Source organism: Heptranchias perlo, chromosome 12, assembly GCF_035084215.1.
Source record: "Heptranchias perlo isolate sHepPer1 chromosome 12, sHepPer1.hap1, whole genome shotgun sequence".
NCBI lineage: Eukaryota > Metazoa > Chordata > Chondrichthyes > Hexanchiformes > Hexanchidae > Heptranchias > Heptranchias perlo.
The window spans coordinates 23,621,332-23,638,255 of NC_090336.1; the positions used below are offsets into that span (position 1 = coordinate 23,621,332).

At 48.9% G+C, this 16,924-nt stretch overlaps 2 protein-coding genes across 2 annotated transcripts in view; both read right to left on the reverse strand.

Annotated features, from left to right (window-relative positions):
- The window catches only part of tmem258 (transmembrane protein 258), a 93,829-nt gene that overhangs the window by 36,899 nt on the left and 40,006 nt on the right, over positions 1–16,924 (reverse strand). The window lies entirely within an intron of this gene.
- Positions 1–16,924, reverse strand: part of LOC137327894 (acyl-CoA (8-3)-desaturase-like) — a 40,972-nt gene that overhangs the window by 10,537 nt on the left and 13,511 nt on the right. The window contains exons 3-9 of the mRNA XM_067993798.1: positions 16,671–16,868; positions 16,067–16,168; positions 13,996–14,124; positions 12,028–12,088; positions 7,801–7,877; positions 5,695–5,792; positions 2,799–2,895 (exon numbers count right to left, since the gene is read on the reverse strand). Coding sequence (XP_067849899.1) covers positions 2,799–2,895; positions 5,695–5,792; positions 7,801–7,877; positions 12,028–12,088; positions 13,996–14,124; positions 16,067–16,168; positions 16,671–16,868 — 762 coding nt within the window. The remainder of the gene's footprint in view (positions 1–2,798; positions 2,896–5,694; positions 5,793–7,800; positions 7,878–12,027; positions 12,089–13,995; positions 14,125–16,066; positions 16,169–16,670; positions 16,869–16,924) is intronic.

Below are 16,924 nucleotides of genomic sequence, written 5' to 3' on the forward strand. Positions count from 1 at the left end.
GTGTCCTCTACTGTAAAGACTGAAACAAAATATTTGTTCAGCATTTTTGCCATCTCCATGTTTCCCACCATTAATTTCCCGGTCTCATCCTCTAAGGGACCTACGTTTGCCTTAGCCACCCTTTTTCTTTTTATATAACTATAGAAACTCTTGCTATCTGTTTTTATATTTTTTGCTAATTTCTTTTCATAATCTAACTTCCCTTTCTTAATCAATCCTTTAGTTACTTTTTGCTGTCTTTTGAAGAATTCCCAATCTTCTATCCTCCCACTAAGTTTGGCTACCTTATATGTCCTTGTTTTTAGTCGGATACTATCCTTGATTTCTTTACTTAGCCACGGGTGGCTGTCATTTCTTATTACCCCCAACCCCATGAGCTCTTATCTTGTGTAACAACCTTTTATGTGGCACCATATTGAATGCCTTTTGAAAATCCAAATACACTACATTCACTGGTTCCCCTTTATCTACCCTGCTAGTTACATCCTCAAAAACCTCTAATAGATTTGTCAAACACTTTCATAAAAGCATGTTGACTCTACCTAATCATATTATGATGTTCTAAGTGGCCTCTTACCACTTCCTTAATAATGGATTCCAGCATTTTCCCGACGACTGATGTCAGGCTAACTGGCCTGTCGTTTCCTGTTTTCTCTCTCCCTCTTTTCTTGAATAGCGGTGTTACATTTGCTACCTTCCAATCCACGGGGACCATTCTAGAATCTAGGGAATTTTATGATGGTGAGCCGCTACACTGGTGCAATACTCTACACCGACTGGCATATTGTGTATCCTTTCTTCACCAGTTGTACAGATTAAAAGAACAAAAGAGGTATTCTCAGGGACTGGCCTTTTACCTGTGGGATAGGGTTTGAAACTCAATCTGGAAGTTGAGGTGACCTGTGAACCAGTCGTTGAAGAAGGACTGATGCACGTTACAAGTCATCCTTAATTCCGAGTGCTGGTGGTATCCAACTTCCACTGGGGTCATTTCAATGAGACGAGCTGGATGACACAGCCCCAGGGTGGCAACGATACCAACACACTGCTTATATTGTTCTGGTGCTGTTGCTGCGTGCAAGGATCCTGTGTGAAATAAATTTGGGACAGTCTCAATCCACTTTCTAGAAGGTATGACACAGCACAAAGCTGTCGCTAATTAACAATCTTAGAGAGACCACAGGATGGGTGGTGTTGGAAATGAAAAAGGTCACACTGGTGCAGTAAGGGGCACTCTTCTGAGGTTGGACTGAGGCATTTTTAGGGGCAAAGTAGAGGGGTTTTAACCTGCATCTAACCGTGCCGTGCCTGAGGTAATGGTGGTGGTGAGCCGCCTTCTTGCTGTAGTCATTGCGCTGGTGCTCCCACTTCATGGGGCATAGACTCAACCACACAGTGTGGGACAGGGAGTCACGTGTAGGCCAGACTGGGTAGGGGTGGCAAATTTTATTTATGAAACTCCGGTAGCTTTTATGGTCATTTTTCTGGTGACAGCTCACAAATTACCAAATTAAACTAAACTTCACAAATTGCCAAGGTGGGATTTGAACTCATGACGTCTGGTTGCTAGTCCAGTACTCAGCCATTACACTCCAGTATCCACAGGCTACAGCCTCATCCTTCAGTTCAACCCAGAGATCACCTACCCTGCTATCTAGAACAGGCCCTGACCTGCTTTTCCTTATTTCTCTGGTTCAGTTTCCAATCTCCCATCCATACTTCCCTAGTACAGCTCAGGAGGACATTCACTAGTTACATTTCTGTCAATTACAATATTTTGTGTGGAATATACTTGATTGACTGGTACAGACCTAAGGTATTGTAGAAACAAGCTATAGAGATCAATAAGTACAGTAAACACTGGGTAATAACACCATCTGGTACTGTACAGCTCACATCTGTCTTAGTGTCAGCTCCTATACTGGTACAGTAGGTGGGTGAAAGGGAATGAATTAGTCCTACTTGGCTACGAATATTAACCAGTGTGCAAGAGTCTTTAATTTGGGTTAGTTGTATCCCATTATAGCAGAGGGACTGGGACTTAAGAGCAGCTACTCATACATTCAGAAGACCAGCGAAGTACAATGGCTACACAAATGTTATGCATCTTCCGTCGAAACAGTGCACAACCTACCCCCAACTTTCTTTCGTTCCTCCGAAGCTCCAAATATCCCGCCCACACTCTGTCTCCTCCCTGCACCCTCAACTTCACGACTGTCCAACCTGCAGCCTTCGGGTCCCCTGCAGCTTCCAAGCTGTGACAGCCCAGCCCTCGAAGCCTAGGCAAATCGGTCCAATTTGCGGTTATGTTTCCTATTCCCCGGTTTGTCCCGTTTGAATTTTGTGCGCTGGACCTTTGGATAAGGCTGTTTTTAGAGCTCGTTGGTGGATAAATCCTAAATCAGAACACCAAGATCTGCTCGTATCAGCAACTTCAGATATATGGAAGTCAATGAGACCATGGATTTAACTGCCCTGGAGGCTCCATGGTAAATACCTATGTGGCTCGTGAAGACAAAATCTCAGACACCCTGCCCTAGTGTATTACCTCCTACACAAACTCATTCTTTCCCCAACACCCCATGGAACTCTTCACCTTTCTCTGCCTTTCCTTCCTTCTACAATCTAAATGTTTTTAAAACACAAACTAGATTTTTCATTACCTCATCATCTGTTTTACACTTTAGTGCGTCCGGCACTATGGGCTTTTACACAGCATGCAATGCACATGAAAAGGTTTCCTAATAGACAAGAGGCTCCCCACTTAGGCCAGTGTCCAGTGGCATTTGGGCTCTCACCTGCATGGTCAGCCAGTCCTCCTTCTGATCATGGTCAATCATCATGGGAATGTGATTCATCTGGGTCACCCACACAAACCAATTACTTTCCAAAAACCTGCAGACAGGAACCATGGAATTAATCGGCTGAGGTGAGGAATGTGTTCCAACAAAGTATTAATATAATTTTAAAAAACACTTTAATTTGGCAGAAGTAAAACAAAAATACAGACCCCACTGGTATGGGATCCTCCCAGTGGTGCTGTCATTAAGCTCCAAATCATAGAGGCATTTTATTGTACTATGGTGAATGGAGAGGTCTGAAAGGACTACCTGCCAAATTATCCTAGGAACAGGCATAGGCTGTTCAGCCCCTCGAGCCTGTTCTGCCGTTCAGTTAGATCATGGCTAATCTCCATTTACCTGCCTTTGCTCCACATCCTTTGATACCCTTACCTAACAAAAATCTATCAATCTCAGCCTTGAAAGCTCCAATTGTCCCAGCAGCCACAGCATTTTGGGGGAGTGAGTTCTCGATTTTCACGACATTTTGTGTGAAAAAATGCTTTCTGATTTCACTCCTGAATGGTCGAGCTGTAATTTTAAGATTATGCCCCCTTGGTCTAGATTCCTCCACCAAATAGTTTCACTATATCTGCCCTATCAAATCTCATTTTAAAAACCTCGATTAAATTACCCCGAGATCTTTTAAACTCAAGGGAGTACAAACCAAGCTTATGTGATGTGGCCTCATAATTTAACCCTTTAAATCCTGGTATCATTCTGGTGAATCTGCACTGTACCCCCTCCAATGCCAATATATCTTTCCTGAGGTGTGGTGCCCAGAACTGAATGCAGTACTCCAGATGGGATCTGACCAAGGCTCTATACAATTAAAGCATCACTTCCCCACTTTTGTATTCCAGTCCCCTTGAGATAAAGGTCAACATTCCATTAGCCTTTTTGATAATTTTTTTTGTACCTGTGCACTAGTTTTTAAATGATTTTTGCACCTGGACAGCTCAATCCTTTTGCTCCTTCACAGTTCCTAGTTTCTCACCATTAAGAAAATATTCCAATTTGTCTTTCTTGGATCCAAAGTGGTGGGCCTCACACCCTCCCACATTGAACTCCATCTATCCTAGTTTTGACCACTCACTTAGTCTGTCTATGTCCCATTGAAACTTCCTGCTCCTATCTACACACCTTACTGTGCCTCCTAACTTTGTGTCATCTGAAAACTTGGATATACAACTCTCTAATCCTTCATTCAAGTCATTATTGTGAAAAGCTGAGGGCCCAGTACAGATCTCTGGGGAACACTACTTGCCACATCCTGCCAGTGGACCAACTTTTCCCAATTCAAAACGGGATTGAGCTTTTAAACGACGTGTGCGTGTGGTTTGATGGTGAAAATGCACTCGCGCATTTCGCATTCGCACCAGAATTAATTGGTGGCCAGACCCTAGACCATCCTAGCTGCTATCCACGGGTCAGTGCGTCACTGTCTCTGTAACAACCTGTTCCGAGCTTCTAGTCACCATCTCATCTGTCTTTTATATTGTGCTTAGTAGGGTCCTGGCGGGGGCCCCGATGCCCGGGTCTGGCGGGGGGCCCTGGTGCCCGGGTCTCATGTAGTGTTCCCAAACCTCCCGGAATGATCGAGAGTTTCCTTGAAATCGGGGTTTGTCCCCCGAGCGCTGCCTCCAGCAGCCCGGGAGATCCACAATTTAAATTTCCCACCTCGGTGCGCATCGTTCCCACCGTGATGTCACCGGCTGCTGTTGGAGAAGCTTCCAGCTCGGTGACGTCACCCAACCACCACGACTGGGAGCCATGACCGGCTGGTGTGAAGTCAGGAGGGGGCTGGGAGTCAGGATTTGGGAGGGCTTGGCAATTGGGGGGGAGGAAGGGGGTGCACCGCATCAGCAAGTCGGGGAGGGGGGTTCCCTCGGTTTCCCCTCCTCCCCGCCCTCGGGTGACCTCCTGAGTCATGGAATTTGTCACACAACAACTGCTGATGCAAAAACCACAGGCAAAAATACTCAACTACAGGGGACCCAACCTTCATAAGGCAAATGCAATAATGTCAGGTGTGGCCTGGTGAAACCTCTAGAAATGCCTCCAACCAGAGTTGGCAACCCTAGACTGGCGGCAGTCCCACTTAAACTGAACAGTTTGTCCTAGGTTGCCGCTGGCAGTGCCTGACCTGCCCATTGGGAACTGGCGATACCAGCTTCTCGTTAAACCCAGAGGTAAGGGACCAAGAGCGAGCAGAAATACAGGCAGCAAGACAGAAATAAATACATTAGTGTTCCTGTAACAGCATTGACTAAACATACGTACAAGTCAATGCGAGAGCCTCGGTGGGTGGAGGAAGTGTTGAATAAAGGCTTCTTCGAAACTACAGTGTTTAGCATAAAGAATAAAGATTGGATTCTCAGTGGTGGGATGCAGCAGCTGTTATAACATTACATCAGCAGCAATGATCAAGATAAGCACGTGCCATGTAGACAGTCTGACTGAATGTAAGAATAAATTGTTTATTTGTTAGACACAGTCTGTGTATGGGGGGGGTGGTGGGGGATAGAGGGGGAGAAAAAATAGACAGCAAGACACAAATAAATGGAGGTAGTGAGTGGGAAACTAAAAGATGGACAGAGAAAACAGAGAGGGAGAGAGACACGTAGAGCAAAGAGTGTAAACAGGGCTATTGGAGATGGGCCTCGCCATTCCTCGAGTCTATACAAACTCATATTAGATCAAGCAGATAAAAAACAGAGGCAGCCTGTTCCCACAAAGCCAGGACAGGCATTGGTTAATGGATGGTTAACGTACTCTAGATTCTCAGCACCAATTATTGCAGCAGACAAACAATCAAATAATGTAGTTCGTAATATGACACGGGGGGCCCCACCTCACAAGGAAGAACATGATCAGGAATCCTTGGACTCCGAGCAACGGGATGTAAGTCAGGCTGATACGGATGTAGAAAGACACCATCCAGGCCAAGTCCTGTGAAGGGCAAGAAACAAATCACTTTACAAATGAACCATTATTTTCCTTTCCAGTTTCTCTACTCCTCTCCTGAAGGTGTTGTCTGGCCCTAGGGTTCAGGTCCACAGGCACCGGCAGCCCTCTGGTACCTCACCCGAGCGGCCATTCTTCACACGTGAGCCTAGGCAGTGGGCGTCAGCAGGCCATTGAAGGGTTGGGGAGAGGAGTGGGAGCGGCATCACAGCTGATCCTATCCTCCCGAATCCTGTAATCCTGCAGGACCACATAAATCCCAGCTAGCTCCCACTGAAACCCAACAGTCTACTCCTTCCGCAGGAGGGTCACAGGCTAGGGGTTGAACTGTGAAAAACACCCAGCAGTACAGTTACAAATTCTGTCCTTCCAAATGTGGGTTGCGTCTGGAGAGAGCGGTTTGAGCTGCGTAACACCAGGGTGAAGTACCGCTGGTTACAGGTCTGTCGATGGTGGTGGAAACAATTTGAATAAAGAGTATCGCACAAAAAGGAATGGGCACAATGTTGCGATGTATGGTTCACGTAAGATTATTCTTATATTGGATTCATACCAATATACTATATAGGTCCAGTAACAGTAGTGCTAGTTAAGATGGTTGACATCTGATGAATCTTTTTCAGAGTCAGCTGTCTATCAGGAACAGCTGGGTTGTTCACCACACCTGTGACTAAGTGGGGGTGGACTTCCCATTGTGTTGGAGCAGACACTTGTCAGGAGCTAGCCCTGCTGTCCATGATGTGCATTGTGCGCATAAAATGAATAATATGTACTCAGCACAGTCTGAATGAGGGAAGTCACCAAATAGGACAGGTGGTAGAGGCACCATGGATACTGCAAACATGGATCATCACTGTGACAGTGTACATGCACAAGAAGAATCTGAAAAGGCCTTTCAGCAGAAAAAACAAGTGGTGTCCCCTCCCTCCTCGGTACTATTGAACAAGGCCGATTTTTCAAACTCTACAGCAATGGGTTTGGGCAATAATTACGGACGCACAAGCATGATTCACTGCACGTGGCATTTTGTGACACACAATCTCAGGTATAACGAGGCCACGCTACAGGCACGTGTAAGCCTCATTTAATCCTATAATTAGTAAAGTGACGTCCCACCCCAAATCCTGTGACTTTGGAATTGGCTTCGCCCACAGTGCACACGCTGCTCATAGAGAATAGGCACATCCCAACCTGGCCTGCTCAAGGTGGCCTTTTAATGGGAGATCACAGTCTGAGCTTCTGGCAAAGTGTTTCTTTTGCATTTGCTCCAGGTATTGGTTGGTTTTGCTGGGAAGTTTATCATTTTTGCATTCTTTGTCAATATTTTTCTTCAATATTCTTCATTTCTGCAGCTGTTTAAGTAGCATCAAAGGTCGTGAAGCTAGGAATCCACTTCAGCGCCAGGCAGTGCTACATGATTTAGATGAAGAAGATGGGTTCATGAGGGGGGACAACAGACGCAGATGCAATGACACCGGAGGCGGTTTGCCTACAGCTGTACACGAGTTTATAGACCCCCTCCACGTGTACCTGGATGAGTCAGAGGAGTCTCTAGTGCCAAGTTGTGCCACTTAAGAAATATGAGCAAAATTCAGTAGCAGTTACTTGTCCCTTGCTTCTGAAAGCAGCAAACTATGAGGGACTTGGGTGACTGGACTGACTCAGTGACCTCCCTCTATGCAACTGGCACCTGTACTTTTAGTGGACGAAGGCCTGTCAGGAGCAGGAACACTGGCTGATTTTTCTCCTCCCTAACCCAGGAATCCCGAGGAAACTGGAGCACCCTTACCGTCGTCACAGTGAGATCAGCTAACTTAGCGCAGAGCAGGGCTGGAAGCTTTGGACCTTTTGGTCCGGATGGCTCAGTACACACCAGGCAGTGCATTTAGCCACTGGGCCATGGGGAGAGCTATTACCAAATCACAAATAAAATGTTGAGAGAATTGAAGCCAGGGTTGAACTAGTATCCAGGAGGCTGCTGGGAAATACTCACCACCCACTGCTTCCGCTGCACAGCGAAGTAAAAGATGTACCACTGGAAATAGAGGGGGAGCAGTGCTGGAGGCCCAACTGTGAGAGAAAGGGAAAGAAAAGGAATTAGATTGAACCGTAGCGCAGTGTTGTAATATACTGGTATTGGCCGTCAGAAGTGATCCTACTGGTGTCGGTAACCCCACCTCCCCCATCACTCCCGCACCTCCCCCATCACCCGCACCTCCCCCATCACTCCCGCACCTCCCCCATCACTCCCGCACCTCCCCCATCACCCCACTCCCTCATCACCCCCACCTCCCACTCCTGCACCTCCCCCATCACTCCCGCACCTCCCCCATCACTCCCGCACCTCCCCCATCACCCCACTCCCTCATCACCCCCACCTCCCACTCCTGCACCTCCCCCATCAGCCCCACCTCTCCCATCAGCCCCATCACTCCCGCACCTCCCCCATCACTCCCGCACCTCCCCCATCACCCCCACCTCCCCCATCACTCCCGCACCTCCCCCATCACTCCCGCACCTCCCCCATCACTCCCGCACCATATCCGATTTCTTCTGTCCGCCAACGCAAAGGAGGCACAATTACAAACGTTATGTCCGTCGTTTGTCACCTGATGTGCCACACTCCTGACACTCGTCATTGCACATCATTTTGCACTCATGCCAAATATCAGAAATGCCAGTCATGGTACAAATAGTGGCAGGAAAGAGGGAAAAGTCGCAGCATAGAGTGGAGCTGTGAGATTGTGTAGGCCGTGCTTGCCAATGCAAAGAGGAGCGGTGTAATTGGCACATGGTCAAAACCCCAGGTAACGCGACTGTGAATTTTGATCAAGAACAACCAGTCTGGATATCTAAAAATATAAAGTGAGCGACAGTGGATGTCCAGACAGGCCAGCCCACTCCATTGGGTCTGAGAAAGGAGCAACCTCTGAAAACATACAAGAGGATAAAACCCAGCTCTGAAGGAGGACAGGGTTAGCCCATATGGAACCACGAGAGCTTAGGGTACTAAAAAGACGTTTATGTTGTTTAAAGAAATATTTTGGTGAATTTTATATTTATCTGCTTGAGTGTTGTTAAGTGTTGGGGGGGAGGGGAAACACTTTCCATTTCAGGCACCCAGTGTTAGCATCAAACACTCAGAGGTCAGAGAAAGCACATCTCAGTATCTGTGTAGATTCAGTGTCAATGTAGTGGATGAATCAAATCTTTCAATTTAATTGCTCCACCTCCACTGAGACCCACACACCGGGAACTTCCATGGGGGTTCTCCCAATCTTCGGTGGAATCGACCGAGAAACAGCGTAAATGTCCGGGGCCCCTTCGAAGTACAGTTTAAAGTTTGTTTTTTAAATTTCCTCAACCTTCTGATAGGTTAGTGGCTAAATGCATTGCTGATGTATGGCAGTGGGTAACGACACTTCCTAGAGTAGGGCTAATACGTACAAACCAAGATTGCAGGTTCAATCACCAGTCTGGGATGAGTTAGCCGATTTCAGCAACAGAGGGTGCTACAATTCAACTCCGTGCACCTGGCCTAGGGAGGGGAAAATCAGACAGGTTCGAGCTCCTGCTCGGCATTCAGTGGACCCCCCCACCCCCCTCCCTTGGAAAGTGCGTACGCGCGGGATGTTGGGTAAAGACAAGATCAGGCTCAGCTGTGACGCCCTCCACAGTCAAACAGCATACTACTAGTCAATGTCTTGGCTCACACATGTGGAATGGCCTCTTAGGCGAGGTACCACAGGTCTGCTGGCACCCATGGAACCAAAACCAAGTAATAGTCAATGCATCCAGAGAGGAGAGAAAATTGGGGGAAAAAAAATTAAATAAACTCTTGCACAAAGAATTTTATTTAATGCTAAAGATTATAAACACCACAGGTAGTAGAACCAAACTTTGAAGTGTAGACACGTGGCAGACACTGCCTATGGCTTGTAAATCTCTTGTCACATTTCTGGCTCCACGTATACTCCCTTGAAATGAATCAATTCTCAGCAAATACACGTCTGACACAGTTCACAGGGCACAGCCTGTGTGAGGGAAAGGCAGAAAATCCACTCTCTGCACATCGGCTTAATTTACAGGGAAGTCAGGAGAGGCAGCTGGCCAATCAACGAGAGGGGAAAGGAATCTCACCACAGCAAGATATGTCAGGAGATCTGAAATAACAGAGGCAAAGTGTCAGTCTGCCTGGGGCCGGGGAGTGGGGCCATTGAGGAGCACCACCTCTGCTGTGTGTACCTTCTGCATAAAACACCCCGCATCAAATGACATTTCTATACATGCGTGCACACGTTACATATAGCCCTCTGGCAGTCCTGGTTGTTCAGGGCTCTCGATGCTGGTTCCTTGTTTTAATTTTTATTAAGCACTTCATTACCCACAAGGCCACAGCAGGGTCACCATCCGCCCGGTTTCAGTCGGGCGCCTCGATAATCCTGGTCACTGAAAACTGGATGTTAAACTGTTCATTTTTATACATTTGCGCTCCCAGCATGGAGCCTCACCCTTAACATCAATGGAACGGGCGGTGTTCCTGCCTAACCACTAAAAGGGGCACCATCCCAGCAAGTGGAATCTGGCACCATACCCGTCCAGCCTGTGGAGGGATGAGACACCTTTTCTGCTCAGCCAACAGATGAGTGAGGCATAGTTCTTGCCCAGCCGAAGGTGGGGGGGTCACCGACTGTCAAGTGGATGGTTCTCTCTACCTTCTGATCCCAGTACTTTCTCTAGGTCTTGACAGTTTGTTAATAGGTATATTAATGATGAAATTAGGGTTTATTCCTGCCTTTAACTGTTACAATTTGGGCCCTTTCCCAACTCCCATAGGAACAGGAGTAAGCCATTCACCTCCTCGAGCCTGTTCCGCCATTTAATCAGATCATGGTTGATCTGTATCTGAACTCCATTTATCCGCCTTGGTTCCGTAACCCTTAATAACCTTGCCTAACAAAATTCTATCAATCTCAGTTTTGACATTTTTGAAAATTGACCTGGCCTCAACAGCTTTTTGGACGAACAGAGTTGCAGATTTCCTCTGCCCTTTGAATGAAGAAATGCTTTCTGACATCATCCCTGAACGGCCTAGCTCTAATTTTAAGGTAATGCCCCTTTGTTCTGGACTCCCTGTCAGAGGAAATAGTTTCTCTCTATCTACCCTATCAAATCCTTTAATCATCTTAAAGAACCTCAATTAGATCACCCCTTAATCTTATATATTCTAGGGAATACAAGCCTAGTCCATGTAATTTGTCCTCATAATTTAATCCTTTTAGGTCCTATACCATTCTGGTAAATCTGTGCTGCACCCCCTCCAAGGCCAAGGACTGAATGGAGTGCTCCAGATGGGGTCTAACCAGAGCTCTGTTCAGCTGTAACATAACATTGTTCCCTTTGTATTCCAGCCCCCTTAAGATAAAAGCCAACATTCCGCTAGTCTTTTTAATTATTTTTTGTACCTGTCCACTAGCTTTTGGTGATTTCTGTACTTGGACCCCATAATCTCTGCTCATCCACAGTTCCTAGCTTCTCACCATTTAGAAAATACTCTGACCTATCTTTCATAAGTCCAAAGTTGACGACCTCACACTTTCCCACATTGAACTCTATCTGCCACAGTTTTGCCCACTCACTTGACCTATCTGCGTTCACTGTAAAATGCAGTTTCTATAGGTTGACTCACTTTCATTGTGAACTGAAACCTACGACTTAAAGCACGTTGTGAATGGGAATAGCGTGTCAGAGTTGATAATGACCCATTTCCTGCGTTATTTCACACCAGAGGTTGCACAGCTGTGCACTGATGTCCTCTCTGAGCGGTGGAAGAACGCCACATTCTCAAACTATATAGTTCAAGCTAAAACTAGGGGACTAATTTAATGCCCACCCTGCATTCTTAATGAGTGTCCGACCCAGGTAAAAGGGTTGGGGCTGGGGTGGAAATGGAGCCGCCAGGCCTAAGTCCTGAAACAGATCCTTTCAGAAGCAGCTAACAGAGTTTCACTTTAAATTCCCATTTATCATAAAAACTCATTGAAAGTTATAATACAGAAAATGTTATGACGAGAAGCAGGATAGAGCTCTGCTTCTGTCACACTCACCACTGCGTTAAGAGTGTGTGGTGGAATGCCTGTCTAATCCTTATTTCTAAATCGACCACAGTTCACTCATCTAAATGCAATGATATGATGACAGAATTGCTGCCAGGACTTACTCAGGAAGAAGTACTTGTGTTGGTACTGGTATGGCATATACTTCTTCTTCTGCTTCCCCACCTGGGTCGGAGGGCACAAAGAAAAGGATCGCATTACCCTCACACGGACACGTGCAGACACAGACACACACAGACACAGACACAGCAAGATTGGTTTGCCCATGGGTCAGGAAAAACAGGCCGACATGCAGCCTAATATGCGGTCCTAAAGCCACAACCAACAAGTTTTTAAATATATTCGTACCTGAATGTGGAGCCGGGAGAAGCCTCTGCTGCTCACCGCACCCGACCAGTAACCCCCGCCCCCCCCGCACCCGACCAGTAACCCCCGCCCCCGCCCACCGCACCCGACCAGTAACTCCCGCCCCCGCCCACCGCACCCGACCAGTAACCCCCGCCCTCCTGCCCACCGCACCCGACCAGTAACCCCCGCTCCCCTGCCCACCGCACCCGACCAGTAACCCCCGCTCCCCTGCCCACCGCACCCGACCAGTAACCCCCGCCGTCCTGCCCACCGCACCCGACCAGTAACCCCCGCCCTCCTGCCCACCGCACCCGACCAGTAACCCCCGCCCTCCTGCCCACCGCACCCGACCAATAACCCCCGCCCTCCTGCCCACCGCACCCGACCAGTAACCCCCGCCCTCCTGCCCACCGCACCCGACCAGTAACCCCCGCCCTCCTGCCCACCGCACCCGACCAGTAACCCCCGCCCTCCTGCCCACCGCACCCGACCAGTAACCCCCGCCCTCCTGCCCACCGCACCCGACCAGTAACCCCCGCCCTCCTGCCCACCGCACCCGACCAGTAACTCCCGCCCCCGCCCACCGCACCCGACCAGTAACCCCCGCCCTCCTGCCCACCGCACCCAACCAGTAACCCCCGCTCCCCTGCCCACCGCACCCGACCAGTAACCCCCGCTCCCCTGCCCACCGCACCCGACCAGTAACCCCCGCCCTCCTGCCCACCGCACCCAACCAGTAACCCCCGCCCTCCTGCCCACCGCACCCGACCAGTAACCCCCGCTCCCCTGCCCACCGCACCCGACCAGTAACCCCCGCCCTCCTGCCCACCGCACCCGACCAGTAACCCCCGCTCCCCTGCCCACCGCACCCGACCAGTAACCCCCGCTCCCCTGCCCACCGCACCCGACCAGTAACCCCCGCCCTCCTGCCCACCGCACCCGACCAGTAACCCCCGCCCTCCTGCCCACCGCACCCGACCAGTAACCCCCGCCCCCCCGCACTCGACCAGTAACCCCCGCCCTCTTGCCCACCGCACCCGACCAATAACCCCCGCCCTCTTGCCCACCGCACCCGACCAGTAACCCCCGCCCTCCTGCCCACCGCACCCGACCAGTAACCCCCGCCCCCCCGTCCCACCGCTCCCGAACAAAGCCCCACCTCCCCCCCCCCCCCCACCCAGAGGGCCACCACTCCCGACCACCACTCCCAACCACCCCGACCACCCCCCCCGGTCACCATTGCCCCCAGCCACTGTTTCCACCCCCCACCCCTAAATCAGGCCGTCACTCCCGACCATCCCCCCCACCATCCACTGAGCCACCGTTCCCCACCACCACCACCACCGTTCCCCTCTACCCCCACCCAGGCCACCGCTCCCCACTCCCACCCTCACCTGGGCTTTTATCTTCCCCTGGCCACCACTGTCTTCCCCCCACCCCCTCAGGCATTTATCCGCTCCCAGCCACCACTCACAACCCCCCCACTCCAGGCATTCACCCTACCCCAGCCATCAATTCCCCCCCACCGGCCAACACTCCTTCCCCGATGTTCACCGCATTCTGTTCAAAAAACCTAGGATCCCATAGGTTTTTTTTACAGCTTCACCAACTTATCCTCATACCACGCCTGCCTGTACCCTATCTACCCCATCAGTTTCTAAAAGTCCTGGCGGTGAAGACATCACAGGGTTGAGGAGCTGGCTGTGTATCTGTGCATTACTTGCCTCAACTGACAGTTTCTTTCCCAGGACGAAGAAGATGGGGTGCATGTTAATGTCGGGGTCCTTGAGGAAGCAGTTGGGTTTGGCATGATGCTGGAAGTGGAGGTGGTTCCACCAGCTGGCAGGGGCACCCTTTACCAGAAAGAAAAAGAGAAACCATTAGGTCGGTGTGCGAGGGTCAAAGCCTAAAATCCCCCCAAACCTCAAACACAGTCAGCACAGCTATCAACCACACAACCTGAACTCACACAGGCACTAATACATTCCAGATTTTTTTTTCTCTTGTGTTATGTCCAAAGCACACATTTTAACATCACTGCCCTGGGAGTCAGTATATCTCTGCATTGATTATGAAAAAGGAACGACCATTTTAAATCTTGCTGAGGTACGATCCCACAGGCATCAACTGCCCTCCAGTACCTTTCCCAAGAGACCATTCCTGATATGTGAGCCTGGGAAGCGAGTGTCAGCAGACTATTTGACTCCAAGGGGCATCGCAGCCAAAACCCAATCCTGTCCTCATTGGATATCCAGACAAGCACACTCTCCAGCAGGTGTTTCGGATCGACACAAGGGGCAATGCAATTGGCGTCAGTGCCTCTGGACCAGAACAATCTTTCCGTTCCCTAGTCTAGAGACACTAAGGCCAATTTGCAGTGCTCCTACTGTTGCCTCAGGTGAGATCAGCTGATCTGCACATACCAGGGAACATACTTGGTCTCAGCCTCAAGAGGAGCCCAATAAAGGCAATTTAATGAGATGATGCACATTAAAGTTGTCACAGTATTTAAGTCCCATGGGTTAGCCTACAGGGGGTCAGTGTACAGTACAGGAAAAACTACAGGAGTTGGCATTGGGTCAGTGTACAGTAAAGGGAACACTACAGGAGGAGTTTGCATGGGGTCAGAGTACAGTACAGGAAACACTACAGAAGGAATTGGCATGGGGTCAACATACAATACAGGAAAAACTACAGGATTCGGCATTGGGTCACTGTACAGTATAGGAAAAACTACAGGAGTCGGCATTGGGTCACTGTACAGTATAGGAAAAACTACAGGATTCGGCATTGGGTCACTGTACAGTATAGGAAAAACTACAGGATTCGGCATTGGGTCACTGTACAGTATAGGAAAAACTACAGGAGTCGGCATTGGGTCACTGTACAGTATAGGAAAAACTACAGGAGTCGGCATTGGGTCACTGTACAGTACAGGGAACATTACAGGAGGAGTTGGCATGGGGTCAGAGTACAGTACAGGGAACACTACAGGAGGAGTTGGCATGGGGTCAGAGTACAGTACAGGGAACATTACAGGAGGAGTTGGCATGGGGTCAGAGTACAGTACAGGGAACACTACAGGAGGAGTTGGCATGGGGTCAGAGTACAGTACAGGGAACACTACAGTAGGGACTGGTATGGAGTCAGTGTACAGTACAGAGAACACTATCAGAGTTGATATGGAGTCAATGCACAGCAGAGGTTATACTACAGGGGGAGTTGATATGCGTTAGTGTACCTTGTGGAGAGAGTGATAGAAAGAAATGTGCAGCGAGAGTTAGGGAGAGACAAATATATAGTCAGAGAAAGAGAAACAGAAGGCAAGATAGAGAGAGAACAAGCTGGAGACAGTCAGTGAGAGACAGAGTACAAAAAAGGTAGACAGAAAGAGACAGAGGGTCAAACAGAGAGATGGGCAGAGAGAGAGAGAAGATAGGCAGAAATAGGCCAGGAATTTCCTGGTAGCTGTTCTCGCTCCACTGTCATAACTTTGCCAGAAGTTTTCTGGCAATGTTACTCCATGCAAATTCCTAGCCATAGATATGAAAAAGATATAGAATATATATATATATATATATATATATATGAATGAGAGAGACAGGGAAGAGAGAGAGAAGAAAGCACAAGAGCAATGAAGAAACAGGGAGAGCGAGCACATGAGAGGAAGTGAATAAGGCTGACAAGTTAGAGAAACACATGTAACTGGGAAAAGATTGTGTGTGTGGATACAGGAGTTACAGCAGACTAGCAACAAAGCAGTGCAGTAACCTTCACATGTACAGTGTGACCCACCTTCAGGTGGCCGATGATAAACTTGTGGACAAGATGGTTCCACTTGGATTTGCTGAACACAGAAAGGTGCCCGAAGTCATGCTGCAGCCAACCACCCTGCGCCTGCAAACAAAACCACCGGAGAGCATGTTACAACTAAATACCAACAGCAATGCACAGGCCACCACAACAATTCTCATTAACCTGGGCATCCATGTTACCTTGGCCAGTCTGAGTTACACTGGCTTATAATTAAAATTACTCTTCATACTAAGCACGGAGACCAGAAGGTCCCACGTTCGATTCCCGATCTTTGTTCAGACTGATCCTGAATCTGCTGGCTGGAACAATCCCACATGAAGTGATTGGGGTAAAATACAGCTTGTGGTATTTAGAGATCCCCAGTCACAAGGTGACTAGGGTGAAATACAGTTTACGGCAGTTCATAAGGTAATTGGGGTCAAACTGATTCACTGGTGGCCGAGCTTTTTAATATTATTTTACACACACGGCTCAGACCGAGTGACGTATTCCACTTGACGTAGTGCATGTCCCGGCTAAAGTGACAGCTGGATGCGCGGAGGAAGAATTCACCCAATTGCGCAGCTGTCAGCTGCGAACCCACCTGCATGGTGCCCAGAAGAGCTGTGCTGATCAGAAATGGGACAAGGGAGGTGCCAAAATACCATAGGGTGAGCCAGGCTGCAGCTTCGAGGAGCAGAAGGTGTGCCAGCAGTCCAGCGAAGAATAGCTTATTCGGCTGTAGGAGGTCCGTCTTTTCCACAACGGCACGCAATTCCCGGAAATCTTCCGTCGCGGGTTTCTGAGAGTGAAACGGAGAAAATAACCATCAGTTTGAATTTTTAAAAAGTGCTGCCT